Here is a 27,198-nt window from a genome sequence, read left to right as displayed (position 1 = left end):
TTTAGTCAAATTTTGCAAGTATGATAAGGAAAAACCGAGTCAAGCCACTCAGATTTGAGTCGCATACTGTTTAGTCTGGGTATAAGCCTTTTCCGAAAGCTCTCCGGCTTCTATGCTGTAGATTCGGCATGCATGTTCACAAGCTATTACCTACCAGTGAGCAATGTTTTTATTATTTTTTTCCTCTTCTTTTTTTTTTTTTTTGTTTTTTTTTTTTTTTTGTTTTGTTTAGAATACAAAGCAGCTACTCGGCACTGCAGAGGATCAACCAAGATCTGGAGGAAAAGATCCACAGAGATGTAAGTGTCTGAAGTTGCGTGTGTATGTGTTGGTTTGAGGCTTTTATGCAAATTCCCGTACATGTCAAAGAGGAAGGAGTAGCGTGGAAGCAAGTCACATGGCGCGGCGAACGCTTTGAGGCCCAGATTGAAAACGAATCCCCCTGCTGTTTGTGCCGCTGACATTAATTACGGCTTATTACAATTGGCTGTCCTCCTTCTACTGGCAGAGGGATAGCGAACCCATTGTTCCTCAAAGGGGGAGCACCTCACTCCATTTGTCAGATGCTGCTTTTGCCCGTGGAAAGATGGAATTAAAAAGTGTGCCCCAGAGGACTGTAACCATCAGGTGTCAGAGCTGGTGAATAGACAGCTGAAAACGCTCATCGAGTCGGTTTGTTATGCCACGAGATAATAGTCATTACAGTCGACAATGCAAGCTCTTCAGGTACACACGAACATATACACACACACACAGCAGAAAGTTGCCCTAAAATTGACATTTCCAAAAAAAAACAAAAAAAAAAACCAACAACGGCAAACCGCTTTTTCTTTTGGGTGTTTTTACCAAGGCAAGTTCTCAGATGAACTATTCCAGATTCTTCCCACGTACATCCTCCTTAAGGGTTAGAGAGAGGTGCTGAGTAAGTCTCTCTGCAATCGGTAAACTTGTTTACTCCAGAGGTGCCACAAACCGATCTGACCCCTGGGCCCCGCACAACTCCAGAGAATGTAATTACAAGACAGATAAGCGTGAGTGTCCGGGTTCTTTGCCTCTCTCCGTTTTCCAGACGGGTAAAAGCTAGACTCAAAAGAAAAGCCTCAGTTTACAAATGCTTTCTATTCAGAATCCCTCGTCCGAGAAAATTCACACCACTGAGGCTTCATGCGTAAGCTGCAACACAAAGAAGCACATAATTGTGAAGTGGTTTCTGACATTTTTTACTAAGGAAAAGTATTGCACACATTTGTGTTCAGCTTGCCTGAGCGGACGTAAAACCCTCTCTCCTGGCAGATTACAGCTGCAAGGCTTTCGGCGGTGCTTTTCCAAGTTTTTTGCCCATATTTCTTTTCAAAATAGCTCGAGATCAGTTGAATAGGATGGAGAGCATCTGTGAGCGTCAAAGTCCTCCCACGGATTCTTAGTTATGTCTGAAATTTGTCCAGACTAACCCTGGTTCTTGAAACTGTGGTTCTTGAGCTTCAATGGGCACTTTAGGTACTCCACATTGGCCACTCATAACTTTGGCCAGAAGTGAAAAAAACTGACCTGTGCTTTAAACATAAAGGGATAAAATTGATATTTCTTGCAACTTCTAATTTTTTTCATTTCATTTGTGCATGAAGTTGCCACAACCACATGACACTCATGGTGCATGGGATAATTTCTGTGCACCCTTTTTTGTCACTAGGCTATAAAACACATACTCTGTTCTCTTTTATATAAGATTTATGTTGTAGGAGGATAAAAACAGCAGATGTGGTTTCCAAAGCAGACCCAAAGCAGAGCAGTAAGCTGGTTTGTCAAAGTATTCTCTGTATCTCAATAAACACCTGGATATAGTAAGCTTTTACACCAGCGAATGGTAGAAGTGTCCATGTCTCAATCAATGAAACAGTTTCATCGGATCGTCCTGCTGGATGGTAAACCTTTATCCCAGTTTTAAATCTTTTGTATCTTCTGTATTTAATGCCATCAGTCCTTCTATTATCTCCAAACCAGCCTTTTTCTGTTGGAAATGGAACAAGCATTGCTACATTGGGATGATATTCCCACTAGGTTTCACTGTAGAGATGATGCTTTTGGGATGAAGTGCTGGAATATTCTGGCACCAGAGTTCCACAGAATGTTGCAGGAAACTCAGGAAAATGGCAGATTTCCAGCTAATATGAATTCTGCTTCCATTAGTCTCCTGGCAAAAATCCTATGTTTCCTACCAGCTATCGTCCCATATCCCTAATTAACGTGGATATTAAAATGATCTGTAAAGCTTTTGAAAAACGATTATATAAGTCACTTCTCTCATAATTCACCCTGATCAAACTGGTTTCATTAAAGGAAGGCAGTCATCCACAAACACACGCCGATTACCTAATTTAATAGATTATTCCTACAGTAAAAATATTAAATCCAATATATTTGTCTTTAGATGCAGAAATAGCATTTGACAGAGTAAATTGGAAATTTTTATTCGCCACTCTACATAACTTTAGTTTTGGCATTTTTTTTTTTTATAAATCGATTAAAACTTTTATACAGCTTCCCAACAGCCTGTGTCAGGACAAATAATCAATCATCTTCCAGCTTTTGTCTCCAGAGGGGCACTGGGCAAGGATGCCCGCTTTCCCCCTCACTTTTTGCCATTTATTGAACCTCTACCAGCAACAATTTGACAAACTAATGTTGTTAAAGGTATAAAATGTATGAAAATAAGGCATAAAATTAGTCTTTACGCAGATGAAGTATTACTCTATCTCCAGCACTCAAACACTTCTCTCTCTCAAGTAATTTGATTACTAGAATCTTTCTCAAAAGTCTCAGATTACTCTATAAATTGGTCTAGATCAACAGTACTGCCAATTAATTGCTGTTTACAGAACTCTGTATATTTACAACTACAATCAGGTAGTATCAAATATTTGGGTATTACTGTGTTGTCTAAATTAGCGGACTTACCAAAACTTAACCACATCCCACTTTTAAAAAAGATAGAAGAGGACCTTGTTAGATGGAAATCACTTCCAATCACTTATGTGTAGGGTAGCTTCAATTAAAATGGTGGTTTTACCTGGAATTAATTACTTATTTTCAATGATCCCCAATAAACCTCCATCTGGTTTAAATCTCTCGGGATGATGTGCTGGGTTAGTTTTGTTGAGACACGTAGCATTTTTCATGTAATTTAGTTACTACATAGCAAATTAATAAGCAAACAAAGACAGAAACAGTTAGCACATTGCGGATAGAGAGGGAGAAAGCTCAAAGGACTTATGTAAAGCCGACGCCTTAAAAAAGTGAAAAGTAAAAATCAGTAGACATATAATGACAAAAAAGCATAATTCAAAGTCCAAAAACATTCATTCTGGTCTCACCTGCTTAGAGAACCTCCTACCACATTTTTACTGTGTTCCCGTGCCTTGGACATATGCCTTTGGTACTTCTTATGGCTTTCTTCGGTCGGTTGACTAAAAGTTGTCCTTTCAACAGATTATTCCACTTGAGCTGTGAATCTCTGCAGCTCTGCCAGAGTTTCTTCATCTCTGATCATCACGTTTGCCGTGTTCCTTGGTCTACATGCTGCTATTTGTTCGCTAATATTCCCAAACGAACATTTCAGCCTTCACAGAAATGTTGTATTTAGAGTGAGATTAAATTACACCCAGCCGGACTCTATTTGTCAATTAAGCCACTTTTAAATAAAAAAACACTCCACAGTTGTCACTTTTTTTACACGCAAAGCATTTGCAAAAACCACGAATCATCGTTGTTCCCCCTCAGAATCGTGCACGACGTTGTGTTGTTCTATCGGATTAAATCGCTGCAAAGCGCTGTGAAAATCACGTGAATGATTTGGTAAAATTTCACGGAGCTCGGACAGTTTTGCAGGGTGCTCGTATTAGTGGCCAGGGTGACATCTGGGGAGCTTCTTTCAGCTAATGACCTGAGGAGGTAGCGAAATGCTAGATTTAAAAGATAATTTCCTCGGAGAGAAAAAGTTCACTCACATCTCGGTCCGTGAATAACCTGCAGCCTAATGGCCAAAAGTGCTCAGCCGTAACGCTTTCTTGCTGCTAGCTCAGCTGCAAAGTGCTTTCCGCTTTTAAATCTGCTCTTTCTTTATGTAGAGCACCTGCAGATTATAATCTTACATAGATAAATGAGTCATTGTGCAAAATTGCATCAGGGAAGCCTGTTTTGAATTTTTTAGAATCTTGTGTTTCCTGGACAAAAACGTGGCTGGAATCAGCCATTGAGACTATTTTTTATTTGAGTCTAAACTACGGATCTAGAATCCTGCTCATCCCGGTTGTCTGTGGCTCAAAAAGTGTTACCCGGTCAGCATATTTGCGCTCGCTCGCTCGCTGCAGCACTTTTGCCCGAGCCACCTGCATGTAGTCACATATGTCCTCCTTAGAAAACAAAATCCACTTTCACCGTCCCTGTTGGTGCGCTGAAGGCAGAAGGAAAGATCAGCATGTGGATTGATTTGTTTTTTTTACTCAAAGTATGTGACAAAGTGATGATTTATAAATCTGTCTTGTCAAGTCGCAGCACCACGAAGATGAAAAACGAGCTCTGAGCAGGGAAATCATTGTCCTCAACAACCACCTGATGGAGGCGAAGCTCACCATCGAGAAGCTGCAAGAGGACAATGTAAGTTAAACTGGTTCTACTTTTCTGATGTGCAGAACCAACCCTGTTTTAGTTGGTTCTCGTTTATTTTCTGTGAGAACAAAACACGGGGTTTTCATACCGTGAGATCCTGCTCTTTCACCTACACCTACAGTTACATTTGTTTATGCACTAAAACAAAGTTTAAGTTAATTTGTTGGCAGTGGAAAAAGGTAACCTCACCTCACCAAGCAGAATTAACTATCGGGGTCAGGGTCTGTCTTAAGAGCCCAGTGAAAGCGTTCATATGTGAAAGTGTCCAGTGATGAGAGCAGATTGAAAAGCCATAGATATAAAAACATGCCCAAAGACCCTTAAACTTAGTTTAGAATATTTACAGCTCTCTTCACATTCACTGTAAAGATGTGTAAAAAGGCTTAAAATAAATTCATATGTCAATGCAATTGCATAATCACTACCCTTGATTTTTGTTTTTGTTTTCAAGAAGCCTAAGATTTAATTTGGGTACACTTGTTCAGCATTCAGGAAGACTGAAATGTTTCCTTTACAAAGTTAAATGAAGATTTTTTTTTTTTCCACATTTTACATATTTCTGTTTAACCGTGTTGATGAAATTTTAATCCATGCATCCCTGCAATATAAACGGTTCATACAGTCTGGAAAAGTTAGAAATTTGATTCCAGAGTTTTGCTGTTCTGGATAAGTATAAAAAAATGAAATAAGATTATGGAAAAATATTTCTATTTCCAGACTTAGTTTTCTATCCCTCTGTCCTAATGTTACTTTCTTTATATATTTCATTATTCCTTTCTGCCATTTCTTTTTATTTTGAATCTTTCCTTCCTTGCTTCCCTCCTCCCTTCCTTCCTTTTTCAGTTTTTTGCTGCTTTATATTTTAGAATGAACATAAAGGACTGCTAACTCTGGAAAGTTGAGTCTAGAAATGTCAGCATTTTTACATTTTTTACATAACTGCATAAAACTCTGGTTATAAAAAGGACCTGATGTAAAGGTCTCTTGTTAGCTACTCTTCAAAATGGGAAAGAACAGGTCATTCAAGTCAGGGCGGATGTGTGTGTTGATCTTCAAGAGCCAAGAAATGGGAACAAGAAATTAACTTCTCACCTAAACCCGCCCTATTTAATAAAAAACTGTAACTAACTCATGAGGCAGGAGGAGGAGTTATCTTGGCAGCATTCACCGGGAGGAGGATGGAAACTACATTTGTTTGCAGTGTGAGATTATCCTGCTGGAATGAAACTTAAAACAATTTTAAGTCTTTTTACATATTTTTCTTACCCGGGGTGCTAATAAAAGCGGAGGACACTGTATGTGCAAAAATAAAAGACAAATGCTGCAGCAAATATTATGTAATTTATTTAATTTTTCAAACTATCATTCACTGCATTAACTGCAGCCAATTCTTTGCTGCAGAGTGGTGTTCTCATGTTCAGACATAGATTGTAATCTTTGATGGCAAAAGGTTTTTTTTTTTTTGAGATCTTACAGATGTGTCGGCAGCATTTTCCCCCGAGGTGAACGCAAACCACGGAGAGGACATTTAATTAAAGCAGCCAAACTAGCACCAGGTTTTGTCAGAAGAGGTGTCAATGGTCAAAGGCCAATTAATTACGAAAACCTGAAAGCGAAAATCTGCAAAAGAAGTTTGAATCATCGACCTTTAAAAGAAAGTCCAAAACTATAAAATACCCTTAGAAATTTCAGAGACCTTTGGTGTTATTGGGTTGTTTTCAGCTGACGGACAGAAAACCTCCCATTACTAAAGCAGAGCTTGAGATCTGATTATGAATTTTGAGGATTCTGGCACTGTAAACAATTTCAAACTTTTTTTTTTTTTTTTTTTTTTTTTTTTTTTTAGTTTATGGGATACAGGAGTTTTTTTGTCACTATTTAAACTCAATACAATGCAAGATATATCAAAACCATCAGGCATTAAATCTGAATTTAGAAGAACTTTAACATTCTGTGTATGATAGAAATACCTATAAAGAGTAATCTTACCACTCAATATTAATAATGGGGGGGGGGGGATTCACCTTATTGAACGTGTATCAAAATAAAAAAAATGGCGTATGAAATAAATTCATTTTTGATGCTTCTTATCATTTGGCTGGTAAAACTAATCAACAACACCAGCCTTCGCTGTAAGCCGCGCAGTCGAAAATGAATTCATGCTAATTTATTTAAATTTATTCCGACATGCCTACAAGGAAACATTGCTAGGTTTGGAGGGACAGAAGTAAGGTCTCTATCATATTCATTCCTGTCTGTTATCTCTTCTGGTTTTGTCCGTGTTCTGCCTCCACAGGAGCTTTACAGAAAAGACTGTAACTTGGCTGTTCAGCTGCTGCAGTGCAACAAGTCTCTGTACAGAGCTCAGCTCTCTGAGGTGAGACCTCCACCCACTCTCACGGGCTTCAATCCTGAAGCTTTCCTTGAACCACCTGCCCTTTACCCTCTCTTAAAACTTATTTTTAACAGCTCCACTGTTTTTTTTTTTTTTTTTTTTTACATTCAGTTTAACAGCTTTATCCCTTTAACACACAAGAAAAAAACCCTATAAAAGCTATTTGTGCTGACATTTGACATCAAGCGTACGAGTGCATATAGAAGGGGATAGAAAACATTTTCCACTTAAGCTGCATTGAATGAGTGAGTGGTTTTAAGAGTACCGCCGGGCTGAAATTTAGGGGGGAAAAAAAGAAATTGCTGTCTTGACTGTAATGAGAAGGTCGTCTTGCTCTGAGAGAGCCAGAAAAGATAAGAGAGCTGGCAGAAGGACATGAACAGGAAGTTGCTGCTGCAGCGACTGAGGAGAATTACAGCCGAAGGTTATTTGGCTGAATAACCTTCACCTCTGAGAGATGAAAGAAGCAAGTTTAAACAAAGTTTTAAATATCAAACAACTCCGAGGCAAATAAAAGGTGCAGGGATTAGCTCCCACTCTCTATACTTTAAATACAACTTATTAGGCTCTAAGAAACATTGTTCACCATTGGTTCGTCTAACAGTGATCAAAAATTTAAAATTAGACTGTAGCCATGTACTTGTAACAGGTAAAGATATTTAGATGAAAAAAAATCTAAACAGCAATCCCATTAGGATATTATTATTGTTTGAAATCTCACAAAATATAGGCGCTATAAATTGAGGAAAAAATATATTTTAAGAAAAAAGGGAAGCATAATGCATATGTACTGTATGTATGTATGTATGTATGTATGTATGTATGTATGTATGTATGTATGTATGTATGTATGTATGTATGTATGTATGTATGTATGTATGTAACCTTTATTTATCCAGGTAGATCTCATTGAGATTAAAAATCTCTTTTTCAAGAGAGATGTGGCCATGAATGGCAGCGGCAAAAACAATAAAATAAAAAAAAGACTACAGTCAAATACATTTAAGATACAATTTTGGCAGAATGCAATTAAAAATTTGGCAAAACATCTGCAAACATAAACCTTATTTAGAAAGTGTTTTAAAATAACCTTAAATAAATCACAGTTGCAATAAATGCTCTCATAACAAACAAAAAATGCATTTCCTATTTACTTTATATGTCTATCATTACTTAATTGTTGTTGATTCTCTTCTGAGATAATTGAATATAATTGGTTGTGGGAATGACTTTAAGAAAATGCAATCCATTTACCTCACTGTGAAGAAGATTTATAGCATACTTACTGGAAGATTCACAGTATTAAATTATACAATAGATGTGCAAAAAAGGTGGTTCTCTTTTTCTGCAGCAGCTTGTTTTTGCATTGGGAAATCAAAAAAAAAAATGTAATGTTCAATGCAAGAACATTTGTTGAGTTTTTAGCACTTACTGGCACCCATGCCTTTAATACTTTGTACAACTTTTACTCTTGTGGCGTTTCAAAGGTTGCAAGGATTTATCTTCTAAAGCAGGGGTCAGCAACCTTTAAAAGAGAGCCGTTTTTGTCCTTGATCCAGCTAAACTAAATTTGTTTAGAGCCACAAAAAAACTAAATAAAACAAATTAGCTTGTTTTTACAGAATCTGCGACTGGAAATTTGTCATGATTGTTGGTATTTTTTTAATTAAAGGGAATTTTATTTTTGATTTTAGACTCTAAAATAAAGGAAATGATCAAACTTTTACACAAATATGAATGAAGACATTTTCTTCAATGTTACGTTCAATTTTATAGAAAAGGATCTCAAAAAGCAGGTAGTTTGTGACCAAAGGACAAGAAAAATCACACGATAAGAAAAATATTCCTTCCAGTGTTTCATTCCTTTTGGAAATTTAATGCACATATTACATGAAAACACTTCAGAAAAACAACAACAAAAAAACTTTCTTTTTAATAATTGGGACATTTTCAAAAATTGCTCAGCTCGTCAGCATTTTTGGCCAAAGTTATTTAGGAGCCACTAAGAAGGCCCTTGAGAGCCGCATGTAGACCCGGAGCCACGTGTTGCAGACCGCTGTTCTAAAGAAAGCAGGTGTTTGTACCATAAGCGGGCTGCTGTATGTGATCGGAGGAGATGATGGTTACTGAAACCTCTCGTCTGTGGAGTATTATAACCCGGTTAACGACAAGAGGAGCCTCATTCCCACCAACATGAGCAACGGCCGCAGTTATGCTGGAATTGCAGTGATCAATAAGCCACTATGACCTGGGCATTCCACAGCAACAGCTGAGTCCGACGCCCAGGAACCCAAACCGATGTCTGAACCCCCCAACTGGGGGTTAGTCTTCTCTAACCCCCAGTCGGTCGAGGCAGATGACCGTTCACACTGAGTCCGGTTCTGCTGTTTTTTTTTTCTTCCCGTTAAAGGGGAGTTTTTATTTCCACTGTCACTTCATGCTTGTTCAGTATGAGGGATTGCTGCAAAGCCGTGGACAATGCAGACGACTCTCCCTGTGGCTCTACGCTCTTTCAGGAGGAGTGAATGCTGCTTGTCAAGACTTGATGTAATCTACTGGGTTCTCTTAGATAGGAAACGTTTTGACCAATCTCTATAATCTGATTGAATTTGACTTTGGAAAGTGCCTTGAGATGACATGTATCACCAATCGGCGCTATATGAATAAAATTGAACTGAATTGAATTAAAGGAATACGATCTAGTGACTGACTCTGGAAGACAGTTGATTTTGGTCCAGGTGAACCTTTTCTGTGTGGATTTTGGTCAAATGTCTTGATTATTTTCAGGAAAGCTGAGAAGCTGCGCAATTTCTATTTGAACTCTCCTGGTGTTTCAAAGATTTCATGACGCCTTACGATCTAATGAGAATCGCCTTGGCTTTCACTACAAGACAATCCCACAGCATCATAAAACCTCTGCCACGCTTAACAGTAGGCACAAGGATCCTTTCTACAGTTTAATTCCTCTAAGACGCACCTGTAATTTTTGCCAAACACCTTAGACTCCCTTTCACGCAACGCTTCCAGGCGGGATTAAGGGCGATGTGACGGGTGGTGGCCACCGTTGCGTCCCTGAATTGCCAGATGCAATAGTCACAGCCCTGGCATATGGTGTGTGTGACTAGTCAGCTGCCGACTTAAACAGGACTTAGAAATCATTGCCAACTAGAAGAACAAGAAGATGAGACATTAATTTTAAAACCTGAAGCGTTTGCTCGGTCAACAGCAAGACAGCTACACTAAGTTCGTCCGCCGTTTTTGTTTTGAAATGACTGATGTATTAAATCTGACTCTGATTTTATGCGTAGTGCCGACTTCGATGCTAAACCACACCTTCTGTCGTCATTGCTGGACACACTTCTAAAAGCTCACAGCTGTGCAGGGTATCGCCGTCTCCACTTTTGGTTTATGCATGGCCGGTGGCAGCTCAGAGGCAGCCGGTCTGTGCAGGTTGATGACCAAAATAGTTTTTTTTTTTTTGGAAGAAGCTTTAGTCTAATCTGACAGAAGCACATGGCTCCAGGCAAAGTCCTACTAGACTTTGGCAAACCCCACGTGTTCACATTTTAAAGGTAGGACAGATAAACTGTTTTTGCCAGAATGCCTCCCAAACAGTCCGTTGGCATCTAGACAACATCTGATGGCTGTCATAACACAACTTGACAATTGGCTGTTAGCTTTGTAGATATTTTTTCCCCCCACCCTCACCATCATCTTCATTTGGTGTGGAGGTGAAGATACCCTAGCGCCATCAACCAGACTAGTGGTCAGCAGGTAAGAGAAATGACGTCTGTCTCATGTGAAAGGTCATCCAGGAAAACAGAGAGTCATGGATTACCAACTAGAAGATCCCAGACACTCTGATCAACTTTTAGAAAATAAGTTAAAAATTAATAAACCAAGGCTATAAAGCCTATATTTACATTTGTTTTGCTGAATTTGTTCAGGATGCCAATTATTTTGGCTCCTGGTGATTTAGTTGATGACAACTACCTCTTATTAGGGAATGTATGGACAGGTTTTATTTTTTATTTTTTTGGTAAAATTCTACCCCCACAACAAGAGATTCAATTCTTACGAGACGTTTTACTCTCGTTTGCCAGAATTGGGTCAAGTCATTGTTCCATTTCTACGTTTCTACCTGTTGCTGGAGTTTGATCATTAAATAACTCACAATTAAGCCCCAATGAGTTCAATTCCCCCTCCATTATGTAATTTGCATTTCAGCTTGATATGAATCAAACTATGCAAGGTTTGTTAGGTGCTCGTCAGTAGGGGGAACCACTTCAAGGCACGCTGTGAAGCAATGTGAAGGACAGTCGAGGTATAAAACCCACAGGGGGCTGCAGAATGCAGCCGGGGAGCACAGTGCAGCCTCATCATACAATCCCGCTGCTGCTCGTGAAAAGAGTGCATGTGGGTATTGATGAGCGCTTTGAACACTCGACCGGCTTGGCTCGGCTTTCTGCTGCATCAGCCGTGGGCCTCGTGCCTTTCCCTATATGTCACAGAACAAGCTGGCAGACGTCCACAAGGTTAAGGTATGCAGTAAATGCCGCTGCATAAAAAAATCTCAATGCAAAATCCATTTTGGTTGCGCCAGATTCATAAAATAGCAAACGTACATTTTCAAGAAACTGCAGGCGTGCGCACGGGGCGAGGGCTCGTCATAGTGTGAGAAGCAGTTAAGCTCCAGACACCCTCAGCCAAGCAACAAGGGGGGGTCAGGGGGCCGTGCGTGCTCTCCGTGGGTTTCCGCCAGTCCGCTCGTCCTGTGGGTGGAAGCTAATTGAAAGAGTATTGATGAATGCTGGAGCTGCGTTTTTGAGAAGCGCCGCGGCTCTTCGGCGCCCACCGAAGTGCTTTAGCCGCTTGTTTGGCCCGCGAAAACAAGCAGGGAGAGGGTGTTAAAGGCCTGGGCTCACAACATGACAAGCTTTAAAGCATCTTATTTAAAATAGTCACCAAAAATAAAAAAAAAGATAAACTGCATGGACAGTTATTGATCTGCATTTTGCCTGGTAGCAAGCTGTTATGTTAGCGTCCTCATGTCTTTCTTTTCTCTCTCTCTCTCTCTCTCTAAATACAAAGTTATAATTAGCTCTGTCTCATAGCCATTTACAAACAACTCACTAGATTGCTGGTGATGATATGGTGCGGATAACTTATTACTTGTTGCTATGGTGAGCTACAGATAGATGACGGAAGCTTTCATTCTGAGAAGTGCTCAAATTAGAAGAATGGCTGTCTCTTCTGAGAAATGTGACTGTATTTATCTTTCACCTGTACAGTATTTGCTCGTTTGCTTGGGAGGCTGGAGAAGATGACACTTTCTATTCATAAACCATGCTGTTGCAAGCGACGGCTGATTAAACGCTTGAGTTAAAAAAGAGACACGCCGGCACACTTTGTGCATGAACAAAGAGAGCTGATCCTGGTTTAGGACAGAATAGGAAGTGCTATACAGTTTTATGTAGACTGCTGTAGTGTGTTCTGCAAAGTATAAGTTTACTTTATCGGGATGTTTCTTCTAATCTACACAGGATGGAAGTTATGTCTACAGGCTCAGATATAGATAACCATTACAACCCCAGCCGCGTCCTTTTTAGCCGTCGACAAGGTCTTGGTGTCATTCTGCCCGGACCGTTGACCACTCCTCCGTGCAGAATTGGTAGTTTATTGAAAATGTTGGGGGTCCTGGTGCTGTCTTGCATGTGATTTGAGGTAAGGCTGAAAAACCTGAAGGAAGTCATCCTGTTACATCTGTGTCTGGGAAACGAGCCCCACTGCACGATGCTAACACCGCCATGCTTGACCATTAGCAGTGTTCAGTGGTTTAAACGGGGGATTGAAGTCAACCTGACGGTGTCACACCTCCGAGCCACAAGGCAAGAGGGAAGTTGACTTTGCAGCAATCCCTCATACCAAGCATGAATGTAGCAACAATATAAAGGAAGACGTCTCTTTAACAAGAAGTAATTGGCAGCTCAGAAGCTTTTTAGCAATAAATTAGTCAGTATTCTCTTTATTTTATTGATTTATGCTGTGCACAATTGTACATGTTGATAAAACACAGGGTAAATGTTGTTACCAAAGGTTTTGTCATGTGCAGAAGGAGTCCTACAATGTAAGCCGACACTTTTATTTGACCTGCTTCCCATTAATGAAGTGAAAAAAACACATTTGGCAAAGTTTTGGCACATTTGGCTAAATTGTGCCAAAATCACAAGTCTGCATGGCACACTGTCTACTAAAAGCTTTGTGAAACAAATCTGCTTCAGATGATTCAGTCCAGCTTTGCTTCAGTTATAGTCAAGATGTGGACACAAAAAGTCTGAAGCTTCTCCTACATTTAGGGTTTAAATGTAGTTTTGCAGTGTTTATTCTGAAATACATTTAGACGAGTTTCTTTGTTTAAGCACCTATGAAGCAGACATAGTGACATTTGCCACACTTGAAAAATATTATTTATTGTCTTAGCTTCACTGAAACAAATACTAGAATAGAAATTTACACTTTACTTGACATCAAATATGTAATTTCAGGTGGAAAATGCTGCTAAAACCCTCTGAGCTTAAGGGGTTTTTTTCCACTGAAAGACAGGCTAGGGCCAAATGTATCATTTATAGAAGAAGGAGAACATAAAGTTTTTGGCAGCATAAAATAGCTCAGCTCATGCCCCCCTTCAGGACCACATCGCGGCTAAACGGACAGCCAGGCCAGGCCAGGCCAGGCCAGGCCAGGCCAGTAGTTGCTACATTGAAGTGAAAACAGAAAGTTAAAAGTTGAAATAATAGAAAGTGATGCAAGTTCACTGCCCTTCGGCTGAAGAAAGTTTATTCGGTATGCTAGAGAATAAAACAAAACTGAAAAGGCATCACACCCCAACGCTCATTTTATGCGATAACGCTGCCTATCAACCCTGCTGAGTTTCACTCCATGACTCCTTTGGTTCTGTGATGTCTTCCTGCTTTTAGAAAGCAAACAGTCAAGCCAAAAATGACTTGTGTCCCTGGCAGACTTAGGTTGGAAACTACTTTGATTTAACCGAGAACTTTGTTTCTGATACAGACTGAGACAGCTATCTCTAAGAAACAGTAGCAGATCGGAAAAAAGAAAATAACCGATGTGTTTAGTTTTACAAGTTAAAAAAACAAATGTATTCGTTTTCTTCAGAGTAATTATTGAAAAAAAATGTTTTTGGAATTCCAGCGATCAAACCCCTTTCATAATTGTGTCAAGCTTTTTGCATGTTTCCTCTGGCATTTTGAGAAATTTTCGTTTTGCGATGAACTCCAAGTCTTTGAGGCTGGAAGGTCTCCTTAACATCACCCTAATCTGTAGTACCTCCACAGATTCTTCGTCAGATTCAAGTTGGTAATGACCGGGGGCGGCTCAAAAACGAAGATTACTTCCACTAAAAAGAAAGCTGTCGATTAAATTAAAAGATTGCTATAAACTAAATTGGCCAGGGATATAGATAACATAGGGCTTACATATGTATAAGTGAGGGATATCATTAGCTTGATTGGCAATTTATGAACTGCCAGAGACAGATTGTGTGTGTGTATCTGTGGGGGGTGGAGGGGAGGGGGGGATTGGGTTCGTCATCAACAGGAAACTGTTAAGTGAAAGACTTTTTTTTTCTCCAAAAAGGATTTATCTTTTCCATGTGGGCAGCTTCAGATGTAGAGCTGGAATGTGTCAGTTTTGAAACATGGACCTTTTTTTCTTGGTCAGCACTTGTCCAGTCCATGATTATTTAACTAATGCCTCGCTGTGTAAAGTGACTCCGGTGCTCCAGCAGTTTCCAGTTAATGACCGATTTTAATGTGTTTCCTAAACATCCTCACCTGGATTCTATTAAGAATTTTGGCTCTACTAATTCTGCCAAAAGGATATGCAACTAGAAAGATACCAGAAGCTTGTAAATGGCTACAAGAGGTGTGTGATGGAGATGTAAACCTGCAAAGACACATTTTACCAGTGGTTAGTGGAGTTCTGTGTGTAACTTTCAGCCTGTATGAATAAATTCAACCATTTCTGGATAAGCAAAACACACTAATAAATTCATAATAAGGCACTTAATTCATGTATATCATCAATGTTGCTGTTTGGCATGGATCAATCATTCCACGGGAGAAAATCAATCAATTAATTCATTAATTAATTAAAAAAGGCCACAAATTATGCTGACATTCATGGCAGATTTATGATGAGAGGACGTAAATCTCTGAGCGTTAGCTGCAAAAGGACACGAGTCGGCAGTTTTTAAGACACACCCGCTTAGATGAGTAAATATGAATTAGTCTGAAAACCGTGAGAGAAAAGTAGTGGAATATTTGCTCGTCGGGGCTAAAGCAGAGGGTCTGGCTCATATTCTGATGCACCAACTGTTGATTTGAATCATTGGTGACAAAGGACAGCACACGGCAGAATACTGCCAGAGTCGGAAATTTCAGTGCCAAATTCTTTCACACATCTTCATGCAGCGTGTCCGTTTGGACAGGATCTGTAAAAGACAGTCGATTCGTTGGTGCACGGAGGGCAAAGGAACTTTTAAACGTTTGCTGTTAATCTGCTGCCGCCACAAAAACAACCTTTGTTACACTGAGGTCTGAAACTTCCATGTAAGGAAATTCATTAGAGTAGGCAAAAAAAATAATTTAAACAGTGATTTTTGGAACAAAAAGTGTTCTGTCGAGACTTTTAGAGAGCTCTTTTATAATGGCGGTCTACAGGGGAAAAGCCTTTTCCAGAGCCAGACGGGGTTAAACACTGGTAGAAACATGATTTATTAGCAACATCAGATTGAGCTCACCTTGAAAAAATGCACAGAACGAAATGATGCTGAGCATTAGTGACTCGGCAGTGCGGTCCTGAAAGCCTGATGGCAGTAACTCCGTGCTCATTACTCCGTATGTGACCTCCATTAAACTGGAAGGAGTTGTTAAAGTACTCGCCCTGATGCGGTTTTTACTGACAACAATTTTTACTGGGTCTGTATGAAAACCAAATATCGTCTGTGTTCCAGAGGACCAACTTCCAGGTTTGATGATTCAGAGACATCTCAACACATGAGTGCTGAACACATTTGTCCCACGCATTCCTCTGAATTTCCTCTTTTCCTCTGAATTTCCCAGCTTCCTGCGGATTTTCAGGAGCGACTGACCATGCATCTGGAGGAATCCCCTCTCTGCCACGACTACGCCGACTCTACGTCCCTCATTGCCAACGTGCTTGAAAAGCCAGATGACGCCTGCAGCAGCAGTCAAGCGTCCCGCTCCCCCAGCCCCCAAACCCAGAACCATACTTTTATTCTGGAGAGGCTGGGCCCCGGAGAGCGCCTCGGGCTCCGAGCGGCTTATAAATCCGACCTGTACAGCAGCGACACGGCCCTGTACTGCCCTGACGACCGTCACCGCGAGCGGAGGCCCAGCATGGACGTTCACAGCCACCGGACGTTCCTGTACGAGCCGCAAAACTCCACCGACAGCACTCCCGAGGAGGGCTCTGTGGGACTGAGAGCCGGCTTCTCCCAGGAGCACTTCCCCAAGTTCCCCGCCGCGCTGGCTGGAGGCTCCAGCTCCTACTCCAGCTTCAGCGGCGCTGGGTCTGAGGACAAAGGCAACGACCCGCCGAGTAGCGCAGCGTCCTCGCCGCACCATCACTCCCTCTACATGGAGTGGAGAGATGCAGGGGACTACGAACGAAAGAGCGACTCGTCCTGGGAGCGGGACAGTCCGAGGAGCTTCGGGAACACTCACCCCTTCCCGCAGACCGAGCTGAGCCACCACCAGAACGGCAGCTCGCCGGTCTACAGCCGCACCATGTCCTCCTGTTTCAGCGAGCCCTACGAGCCGCTGCCGCCGTCTTCCTCCCCAAGCGTCGCTTACGGGGACAGCCGTCGGGGCAGCACCTTGGCCCCTGAGGAGGAGGAGCTGATCGGCCGATGGAGGCAGCTCAGCGTGGAGGACCTAAGCGCCCACTCCTACCGCAGCCCAGGCAGAGCCTCGCCTTACAGCTTCTCAGAGCAGCACTTTTCCGTCCGCCCCGCCAAGATCCGCCTGGGGCCGCTCTACAGCAGCTTCCAGGAGGGGGCCGACTACTACCACCACGGCGCAGATGCCATGGACCCGGCGTGGGTCGCCGCCAGCCCCGAATGCAGTCCCGGCCTGCGGCAAGCGCACAGCCAGGCCCACCTGTACCGCAGTGAAGACAGCCAGGGCTCGGAGCACAGCCTCTACCACTCAGGGAGCTCCAAAGAGAGGGAGGGCAACGTCGCAGCTGGAGGCCAGAGCGCCGAGTACGTTGACCCCAGTCCCAACAGCTCCACCGAGTCCCTCAACCAGAGGTCTCTGGAGATGGCCGCCGAGCTGCAGCACTATCAGATGGAGATGCACAGCATGCCCGCGCAGGTAAGCCAGCAGCCACCGCCGACTCCACCGCCTCCTCCTCCGTACAACCAAAAGTTTGGCTCTTTGGGCCTCTCGCGGAAGGACAGCCTTACGAAGGCCCAGCTTTACGGAACGCTTCTGAACTGAAGGACCTTTGAACCCAGTTTTAACCTTTGACGTGACACGAGGATGCCACCATTTAGCTGAAAAATGGCTCGCAAAGCTGCCAGGAGCCAAGCGGTTCATGCCAATGAAGTCACCGGAGATAATTTAGGAGGGACGACTACGTGGTAGAGGACTGCAGATATGTGGGGGGGAAGCTGGCCAGGGTTACGGCATAAAAGGGGAGCGCGGAGTTCAGGACATGTTTAAGATGTATAGGAACGTGTACGTATTTAAGTTACAAATATATAGAAAACATACTAAGTAAAAACTGAGTGATTATATTTTATAAGTAGTTGTTGGCAACAAATTTATCCAAAAAGTGCAGTTCCCCTCGATAATCCTGCAAGTTGTACATAAATGGAAAACTGCCAGTGCCGTGTGTAAAAAGCTCAGATTAGAACCGAGACGAGTCTCTACTAGCTGCACATGGGGTAGTTTCAGTCGCTATTTTTAATCAGCTGAAACGATCTCGGCCTTGTGAGGAGTGTTTAATTGAGAGATCAGTTACGAATGAATCCCTTAAATGACAGACAGACATTTCTCTTCTGTTAATTGAGTTAAGCAGTATTGATGGGTGTGATTTCTTGTTATTGATGGAACGTTTTGAGATGTGAACATCTGTCTTAGCAGTCAGTATTTATTTATTACATTTTTTTTTTTTATTGCACTTCTGTTTTCTCCTCAAGAGGTCCTCCTGCCCCCGTTCTACCTCAAATTTGGATGCCCAGACCCACCTAAGCCTCTTTCTTTGACAATGATGCATGGTCATATATTTTTGTTGTTTTGTTCTCTTAATAAAGCACAAATTATATGTATAACTCTGAGTGTGTGTGTGCATGAAAGAAACGTCCCTCTACTTTCAGAGGCATTTTAACAGCGGTTGCATTTTTTTATTTCTGTATGATTAATCGTTTGTCTGCCGGTCCAGCGTCAAGCCGTCCGGACCTCTAGAGAGACCTTTTATCGTTCAGACTCAGATTCCTGCAGCAGTGTGGGGCGTCCGTGCTGAGTCACCACGAGGCTCAGCTTTATCATTGTAGGAACTTAAAAAAATAGCCATAAAAATAGGGTTGCAGGGATGGATTTTTGCCAAGATCAGCAAACCTCGACACAAGGAGGAAAGTTGTTTTTGGGTTATTCACGGACACCTCCTGGAAATGAAAAAGCAGAGGCAATTCATATTTCTGTCATGTGCAAACAGCGCCTTGCAAATGTGTTAATACACCTTGAACTTTCCCACATTTTATGATGGCACAACCACACAGGCAGCAATATGTCTCTGGGGGGGATTTTATGTGATAGACCCAGAAAAAGTTGTAGATAATTGTTCAGTATGAGAAAAAAGATAAAAAAAAAAACCTATGGTACACATCTGAAATTACAACTGAAGAGTAGTCAACGCTTTGGAACCTTTTCTCTTACAGCTGCAGCTCAATTGGAATATACGCGTAGTTGTTTTATTGACAACTACGTGTCACTTTCCTTCTGAGTTATGTTTTTCTACCGAATACAACTGCAATAAAAGGCCCTGTGCAGTGTGCCTACAAAACAAATGGGAACATCAGAGATTTAAAAGCGAACCCTGCCACATTTTAAATTACAGCCTTTAAAAGGGAACACAAATAAGCTGTGAACTTTTTTTTTTTTTTTTTTTTTTTTACATTTGTCCCTTTTCCTGGCCAACAAAGAAGTAGCAAGCCGTGGTTTGTTTTCCAAGCGATTATGGGCTTTGATTTGCTCAAAGTGTTTTGTACTAAGTGTGCACTTGTGATCTAAAAATGAAAAGCTCATGAGGCTACTTATCTTCAAACAGGGCCCAGGCACCAGCCATCGTTCTGTAAGGCAGTATAAAGATTTATTTCTAGGGAAACTAGACGAAATAAATTATGGAAACAGTTAAACATGGGGTAAGAAGACAAGCCTGCTCAACACTTTAGAGCCCATCGGTGGGTCTTGTGTAGTATACCATTATAAACTAAATATATCTGAAATGCTGAACGGCCGTTTGAGTCAGCAACAATTTCTCCTCAGTGATGATCTGAACAACAGTTTTAACAAAATTATACTGCAAATCTGTTTAGTTGGAGCTCCTGCACTTCATCTAGCAGCTAAAGGTCATTCTGTTGCGTCAGTCATGCAGAAATGTCCTGGAACTCATCGTTATTGATCTAAATTTTACATTGTATGCATAAGGGAATAAACAGTATTAAAAAGAACTGTGTGAAGGAGACTGATGGGCTGATTTGGCTTAGGTAAGAAGAACTCATTAAAGTAACAGCCTTGTAAATTAATCGCCTCTGTGGTTCAGCGGTTTCATTGCTCTTGCTGATGGATGTCCTTTCAGGTGGCCTTCCTGTTCAGGGTTTTTTTTTTTTTACTAGTAAGGCTTGACTTCATCCACTAGAGGGAGCCACAGTGCTTGGGGGAGCTCGCTGATCTGCATCGGAGACCTTCTCAAGCTGCAGCAGAAGCCACTTAAGCTGAAGGATGCAATAAAGGGGAACCAGTTCAAACAGCTGGTCTCCACTTGCTCTTGCCTCGCAGGGCAAATCCGATGTTGAGCTCTGTACAACTACAGCGCAGACAAGGGCTCAACTTAGGATCTGAAGAGCACAGGCAGTAATGAGACCTCACCGTTCAGGTAAATGTGACAGCTCAGCTCGCCTTTCATGAATGCATCGGGTCCAGTCCCTTTGATCCTGGTGTCCGCCTCAGAACTTTGACAAGGCTGTGTTATTCAGGGATGACATATTACATCCTCAGCAATTAGACAGATTGAAGTGAGTACAATAAAAACCTGGATGTAGGAGGATAATCTTCATATCTGTTTACAGGTCTGCGGGGCTCACAACTAAAAGATGCGCTGGTGGCGAATTATCCCACCTGAGCTCTGGATCTCTGCAGCTCCTGCAGAGTTATTAAGGGCCTCCTGGCTTTTTGGCTGATAAATGCCATCAGTTTAGGTGGATGGTCAGTTCTCGGTGGGTCCTAAAATGTGCCATATTCTACCCATTTTCAAATGACTGATGTAAACAGTGGTATGTGAGATGTCCAGAGCTTTAGATATTATTTTTTAGAGCCCTGCTTTTAACCTCTCCACAAATTCTTCCCCGACCAGTCTGCTGCGTTTCTTGGGCTTAACAATGCTGCTTGTTCACTAATGTTGGTTAAAAGACCACTGAGGACCTCACAGCAGGTATTTACACTCTAAATACCTGCTGTTTAAATTACACACATGTGGACTCAGTATACGTATTAGCTCACTTCTGAAAACAGTTGTTTGCTCTGTAATTTAATTAGAGATAGAGTAAATGTGGGTACATACATATTCACATCACACCTCAGATTTTTATTCGTTGAAGTGTTCGAAAAAAACATGTCCCCTTTTCTTTCAACTGGGATATTTTGTTGGTCCATCACATGACGTACGGCAACGTTTTTGTCTGCAATGTGAAAAAAAAAATACAGGGGTTTAAATGCTTTGGCACAGGGCACTGTAAGAATAGTGCAAAGGAATTTTTACAGCATATGTAATGTCAGAATTTATAATGCATAAGGACACGCTATCAGGTCAGTATATTTGAAGCGTTTACGGCTGAAATGTTTCCTGAGTGGTAAAAACATTTTTAAAGTAACTGAAATAAAAGGAGCAATGATTTCCTGGAGAAAGAAATTATTACAATGCTTCTTCTTTAAAAAAACAACAACACTGGCACATGTTAAACTTCAAATCCTAATATGAGCTCTAATCAGTTCTGTAACATAGCCCACAGACTCCTAATTATCACACTTCAGAGGCACAACATGTCATTCCATTAAATTTTTCATCCCTGGGGAGGAGAGCGGATTTTCCACAACCCACGTCTCGCACAATGATGTCTGCAAGCAGAAGCGGATTAAGAGAGCCGATCCCGGAACACTTAATTCCCCAACAATCCCGTCCACAGAACTGGCCCCATGGTCACTCTGCGAGTCCAACCATCCTCCTGCTTATGTCCCACAGTTTCTTGGCTGCCTGTTCGTCTGTAGCCTTGGCCATCAGCTCCTCTTCCTCGCAGTTAGCGAAGCACTTCCCAGACACGCCCTCCACCTCTGGGGAGCAGGCCAGATAGAGCGGCGTCTGGGCTCCTTCCAGTGGACTCTTCAAGAAGACGTACGAGGCGAGGTGGTACAGCGGCTTGGCCAGCAGAGGGATGTGGACGTGCCGGCCCAGTCTGGTCCTCACCATGCCCGGGGTGAGTGCGTTGACGGTGACCGCCGTGCCCTCGAGCTGATGAGCCAGCTCCAGTGTGAACAGCAGGTTGGCCAGCTTGCTCTGACTGTAGCAGGCGGCTTTGTTGTAGTTCCTTTCGCTGTTCAGGTCGTCAAAGTTGATCTGGCCGTATTTGTAGAGTTTGGAGGAAACTACGACGATGCGACTGGGAGAGGAGGCCTTCAGGAGATCCAGCAGCAGGTGAGTGAGGAGGAAATGGCCCAAGTGATTCACTCCGAGCTGCATCTCAAAACCATCTTCTGTCTTGGTGTAGGGACACTGAAAGATGCCGGCATTGTTGACCAGCACGTCAATCTTAGCTTCCTCCTGACAAAAAAGATGAATAAAAAAAAAACATTTCAGATTTGAAAATGTTATTAATAACATCTTAACAACACGTGTGAAAGAAATACATATTAATTTATCAGAATTATAAACATTATTAATCTATATAGAGAAATTCACTTTAGCCATGAAGCTCAACAATCAAAAAAACATGTCCAACTTTATAAGAGAAAATCTATGATTAAAATAAACTACAATTTAAAATAGAAAATATGACAAGAATAAATATCAACAAAAATTTAGGTGATTGTTGCATACATTAATTAAAGTACACACTATAAATGGTGAAATTGTGTTTCTTCGCTGTTATAAAGTAGTAGCCTTGAGGCTACTTCTTTTTCCAGAACTATTACTTCACCAACACAATTTTATACCATTAAATTTAGTTTATATCAAGGTGGGTTTTGCAAGTTTTGAGTAAAATTTTCCCAAATTACAACTACTGCTATTACAACTATTACAAATAAGAAATGGTACTTTCTGAAATGCAACATAATCCCTTATAGAGGCAACTTGAGATCTGAGGACATCTAGTGGATGTGAAAGGTAACTGTCAGGTGAAGGAAAAGTAAAAAAACCTTTTTAAATACAGTGCCAAAAGAAAAGATTTTTGCCAATCTTCTTGCTTTCTTTAGTTTTATTTATTGTTTCACTAAGACTTAGAGTTAGACAACTTTGTCATTATGTATGCACAGAGTGCGTACAGATCGAAATTGACATTCACAACTAAATGTTTCAATTTGTTTCAGTTTGATGTATAAGCATCAAATAAGCTGAGTGAATACAAAAAGTCTTTTTATCTCCATAAAGATCAGAGTTCATGATTCCACAATTAGAAAGAGACTGGGGGAAAAATTTTAATTTCAGGTTCCAAGCTGAGAACAACTGTTGATTAAAAAGAAGACAAAGACCGCATCACACCGTCTTGGTGATCTCCAAGTCCGGTAAGTAAATATAATAAAGATATTACATGTACTTCTGGTGTAAAATTAACATAGGGTTTAAGACTAAGAACATTATATGCACTGCCAGCTACGGTGGTGGTAGTGTTGGTCTGGGTCTGCTTTGCTCCTTCAGGACCTGGATGACTTGTTATAATTGATGGACCCATAAATTCTGCTCCCTACTAGAAGGTCAGTCCAGCCAGCATTTTGTGACCTTTGGCTCAAGCCCACTTTCTTTATGCAGCAGGAATATGATCCAAAGCCCACCAGCAAGACAATGGCTCACAATGAAAGCCTTGGATTGGCCTGCAAATCCTCCATGGGAACGCAATGGTTGGTGGGTTCAGGGGCAATCACTTTTTCACGTAACCCTGCCTTAGTTTGGGCAGCCCTTTTCTCCTGAATAAATGCGATCCCTATTTTAAAATTGACTTTTTTTGATTACTCACGGTGACTTTGTCTTTGATTAAGATTTATTTAATGAATCTGGAACATTGAATGTTGCCAAAAGCGAGGACAGACAGAAGAAATCTGTAAGAATGCAAAAACCCTTTCACAGCACTGTACAAGAAAGATATAAGCTGAATGATATCAATGTTGAAAATCATGCAGTCATTTTGGAGGGGCAGCTTTAACGGCATTACATAAAGTTTCATATTCAAGCAAGAAAAAAAAATTATTTGCCATTTTGAACTATTACACCACAGGTCAGTTTTCTGCTATATTATGTTGCATTTTATATGGTATTCTATGTGTAAACAGAACCACAGTATTGTTTAAATTATTAATTTCATATAAAAGGAATAAGTTAAACTACATAAATTTGGTTTAACATTTAGCCCTAACCTTCGTAAAAACAGAAGATAAAACGAGGCCCATCAGAGCCACCACGTGGCAACAGAACTCCCCTAAAGTAGCAGCCGCAAGCCAACTGGGCAGCAACAGGACAGCAATAGTATCCCATTAAAGGCCAATCGCTGATTCTGCCAAGTACACAGAGTCTAAAACAGGGACCTCCAGCCATGGTACAGTATCACTGGATCTATTGGAACGCCAGAACTTGCAGGTTTCTAATGTTTGTAATCTCACAGTACCAGCCAGCCCCATCTGACCAGATGTTCTGACTCGTCAGTGGTCTGACTGTTAGAACAGTGACGGTGGCTAAAGAGGGACTCGCTCAGGGTTAGGTGTTTAATCGTGGTCTTATGGCTGATGGGTGTATGAAACAGCACTAGTGAGAAGTTTGCATGCACTCATCAGTGGGATGAATGGAAATATCTGTGCGCTTTTTAATTATTTAGCTAAACTATTCTTTCTTCAGGGTGGCCTGATTAAAAAACAGCTTCAGAAACATTTAAAAACAAGAATCGGGGGCACAAATTTGAACTCATAGTGGATTTTTCTCTAATCCACACACAGAAAGGGTCCAATGGATACATACGGTGCTTCCTTAATATGTGTATAAAGGTCCCTTAGCAAATTACATCTAAAAGGACCCATCTAAAGGGCATTCAACTGGATTTTAGTAAGCGTGTAAATAAAGGCCTGTATCTACCATTTCGCTTCTATGTGGTGTGAAGAAATCCTCCGTAAATTAACCTGAAGTCTATTTGTGTTTTATCAAAAAAGAAAATCTGATATGCAGATCCGTGTTTTTATTAGTGATACACAATTTATCCTTTATAACAGTTCAGAAGCATTTTACCTAACAGTCACAAAAGTTTCGTGTTTTCAACCAATGTTTGACTGTCAAGTTTTAGTCCCCATTTTGACCAAAATTGTGTAACTGGTCTATGTCAATAAAACTGTTCTTATATAGAAATTAGCGGATCTTTTCCGCTAATTTCCACTGTCTGTCTTTTGTTCAGCACCACGGACAGTGTCCCTTGTGGTGCTGCACGTAAACAAAACGCAACAATAAGTGGACTGTACTGGAAGCCGGCGGGTAAATGAACCTATAATCATCCATCCTGTCACCTTGTTGATTTCCTCACAAAACCTCCGGACTGATCGCAGGGAAGCCAGGTCCAGGTGTTTAACGACCACCTCCCCCTGCTGTGGCCCCGCTTGGCTCTGGAGGTCCCGGGCTGCGTCCTCGGCGCTCCGCAGGTCCCGGCAGGCCATGATGACCCGGGCGCGGAGCTTCAGGAGCTCCCCGGCCAAGGCCTTCCCTATCCCGCAGTTCGCCCCGGTCACAATCACGGTCTTTCCGCGCATGGTGTCGGTGGGAAACTGGAGCAGCTTCGCCGCTTTCCGCCGGGGGAAGAGACGGCGCATGAGGAGCAGAACCCCGCCGCCGACAACAGCGGCTATTAACACGGCCGTGGTGGACATATATGGGCCGGGCTGCAGGTTGACAAGGACGTGACGATAGAATGGCACGGCGTGTTATGTATACAAGTTACGAATTTGCCCTGGATATGATTGGGTGTGACATACGCGTGACCACATACAAATTGTCTTTTCAATCTATTGTTCGAATAAATATGTTATTTAAAATATTGAATTCATTAACAATTATTTTTTTTTGTTCACAGCTACATGTGAATATATAGAAATGAGAAAATAAAATAGAATAAAAATCGGAGTACTTTTGGTTAAGTTTTTCCGGGTCACAAGGATAACAGCGATGGACTCGCTCCTTATCAGTCAGCCGGCGGAAGACAGGCAGAAATGACAATGACCAGCGAGGGAGGAGCTTACCCCTGAACTGAGGGGTTTATTGACCTCTACGTAACGAAAGCATGAGCTCTGTCCACATTTTTGACACACTGTCAAGTTTTCTATTTCTGTTTGACGCCTACTATTCAATGGCAGGCTCTCAAATTGCAATCAGACAGAAGAGTGTCTGACGAAGCAGTTGCGTTTCAGCTTTTTGCAAATGATGTTCCTTTAGGATTTTTAACCGATGATCTTCTACTTTAAGCAAGCCAAGCAAAGTTTGCTTAAGGCTGGCTGACAGAGTAAGAGGCAAACCCCGCCCATACGGCGTCTAGTCTGCCTCGCTGACTTAGAGATGGTGCGGAGCTGTTATTTAAGCTTTTTAAACTAGAACTAGTTTAAAAAGCCTAAATGAACATGCAATGTAGTTTATGTATATTAGTTACAGCGCGCAACGTCGATACTTGAATTAAAAATAATTGAATATTGGCTTTTTTTTTCTTTTGAAATATTCTAAAAGCCTTCTTCTGTAATGACAAAACATAGCCACGAGGTGCCATTAAAAACGAACAAAAAACTTTATCTTAAAAACAATATTAATCCAGTTAAAAAAATAAAACATTTTAAAACTGTAAGGTAAATTTAAATGAACAACACATGTCAGTACAAAACTACTGAAGTAGCTCCTGCAAATTTTATATATATATATATATATATATATATATATATATATATATATATATATATATATATGTTTAAAAATTGACAGATCTGCATATATATTAACTCGCAAAAAAAAAAAAAAAAAAAAAAGCTATTGTACCAGAACAACAAAAACTAACATGAATCCTTGTGAATCATCCACCTTAAGGGTTTGCGTGACCTGAGTAAAAATAACAGTGAGTAAACGTGTTGTTACAGGAATGGATGCCTCCAGCTGGTACCCAGACAGATCAATTGCATGATAAATATTAGAGTAGGCTAATAGAGTAAATGTTCTCTGTTGTTTTGGTTTGAACCAGTTTTGCATTCAGAGCTTCAGTGCAGCGTAAAATGGACTGGATTTCCGGACCTCAGACCACAAGGGCGGTTTGCTTTGGTTTAATAAAAAGAAGTAAAGATATAGGAGAACATTGATGGAGACTAAAAACAGCATTTTTGCAAAGTAATAATGAACCCTAATAGTTTATAATTCAAACAATAACTCAATAGAATTTGTTTTGCATTCAACGTTATCAGGGCGCCAAATGTGATTAATAATAAATTGCCCAGCTGTTCCTGCAGAAGGTCGACGGAGAAAATAAAGGATGACGAAACTTTGGCTGAGGTGCTTAAAACGATCCGTTAGTTTTCTTTTAGTCCAACAAAGAGCAT

The 27,198-nt window shown here is 41.2% G+C and overlaps 2 protein-coding genes across 6 annotated transcripts in view; one reads left to right on the top strand and one right to left on the bottom strand.

Moving 5' to 3' along the window:
* The window catches only part of si:dkey-174m14.3 (uncharacterized protein LOC563117 homolog), a 63,079-nt gene extending 44,639 nt beyond the window's left edge, over positions 1-18,440 (top strand). For all 5 annotated transcript variants that reach the window (XM_021324941.2, XM_012879342.3, XM_021324936.2 and 2 more), the window contains 4 exons: positions 233-299; positions 4,546-4,653; positions 6,962-7,042; positions 16,204-18,440. In XM_021324941.2, the coding sequence (XP_021180616.2) occupies positions 233-299; positions 4,546-4,653; positions 6,962-7,042; positions 16,204-17,604 (1,657 nt within the window). In that variant the 3' untranslated portion in view covers positions 17,605-18,440. The remainder of the gene's footprint in view (positions 1-232; positions 300-4,545; positions 4,654-6,961; positions 7,043-16,203) is intronic.
* Positions 18,441-20,901: 2,461 nt separating this feature from the next.
* rdh14b (retinol dehydrogenase 14b) lies at positions 20,902-25,559 on the bottom strand. The gene is made up of 2 exons (XM_012879351.3): positions 25,141-25,559; positions 20,902-22,201 (listed from the first exon to the last, which is right to left on the bottom strand). Exons 1-2 carry the CDS (start codon positions 25,495-25,497, stop codon positions 21,584-21,586), a joined length of 975 nt encoding a protein of 324 aa, XP_012734805.2. The 5' UTR covers positions 25,498-25,559; the 3' UTR covers positions 20,902-21,583.
* Between the last annotated feature and the right edge of the window lie 1,639 nt (positions 25,560-27,198).

The sequence above is a fragment of the Fundulus heteroclitus genome, chromosome 15, assembly GCF_011125445.2.
Source record: "Fundulus heteroclitus isolate FHET01 chromosome 15, MU-UCD_Fhet_4.1, whole genome shotgun sequence".
Classification (NCBI taxonomy): Eukaryota; Metazoa; Chordata; class Actinopteri; order Cyprinodontiformes; family Fundulidae; genus Fundulus; species Fundulus heteroclitus.
Note: the sequence above shows the minus strand (reverse complement) of the source record. Positions and strands in the feature narration are given on the sequence as shown.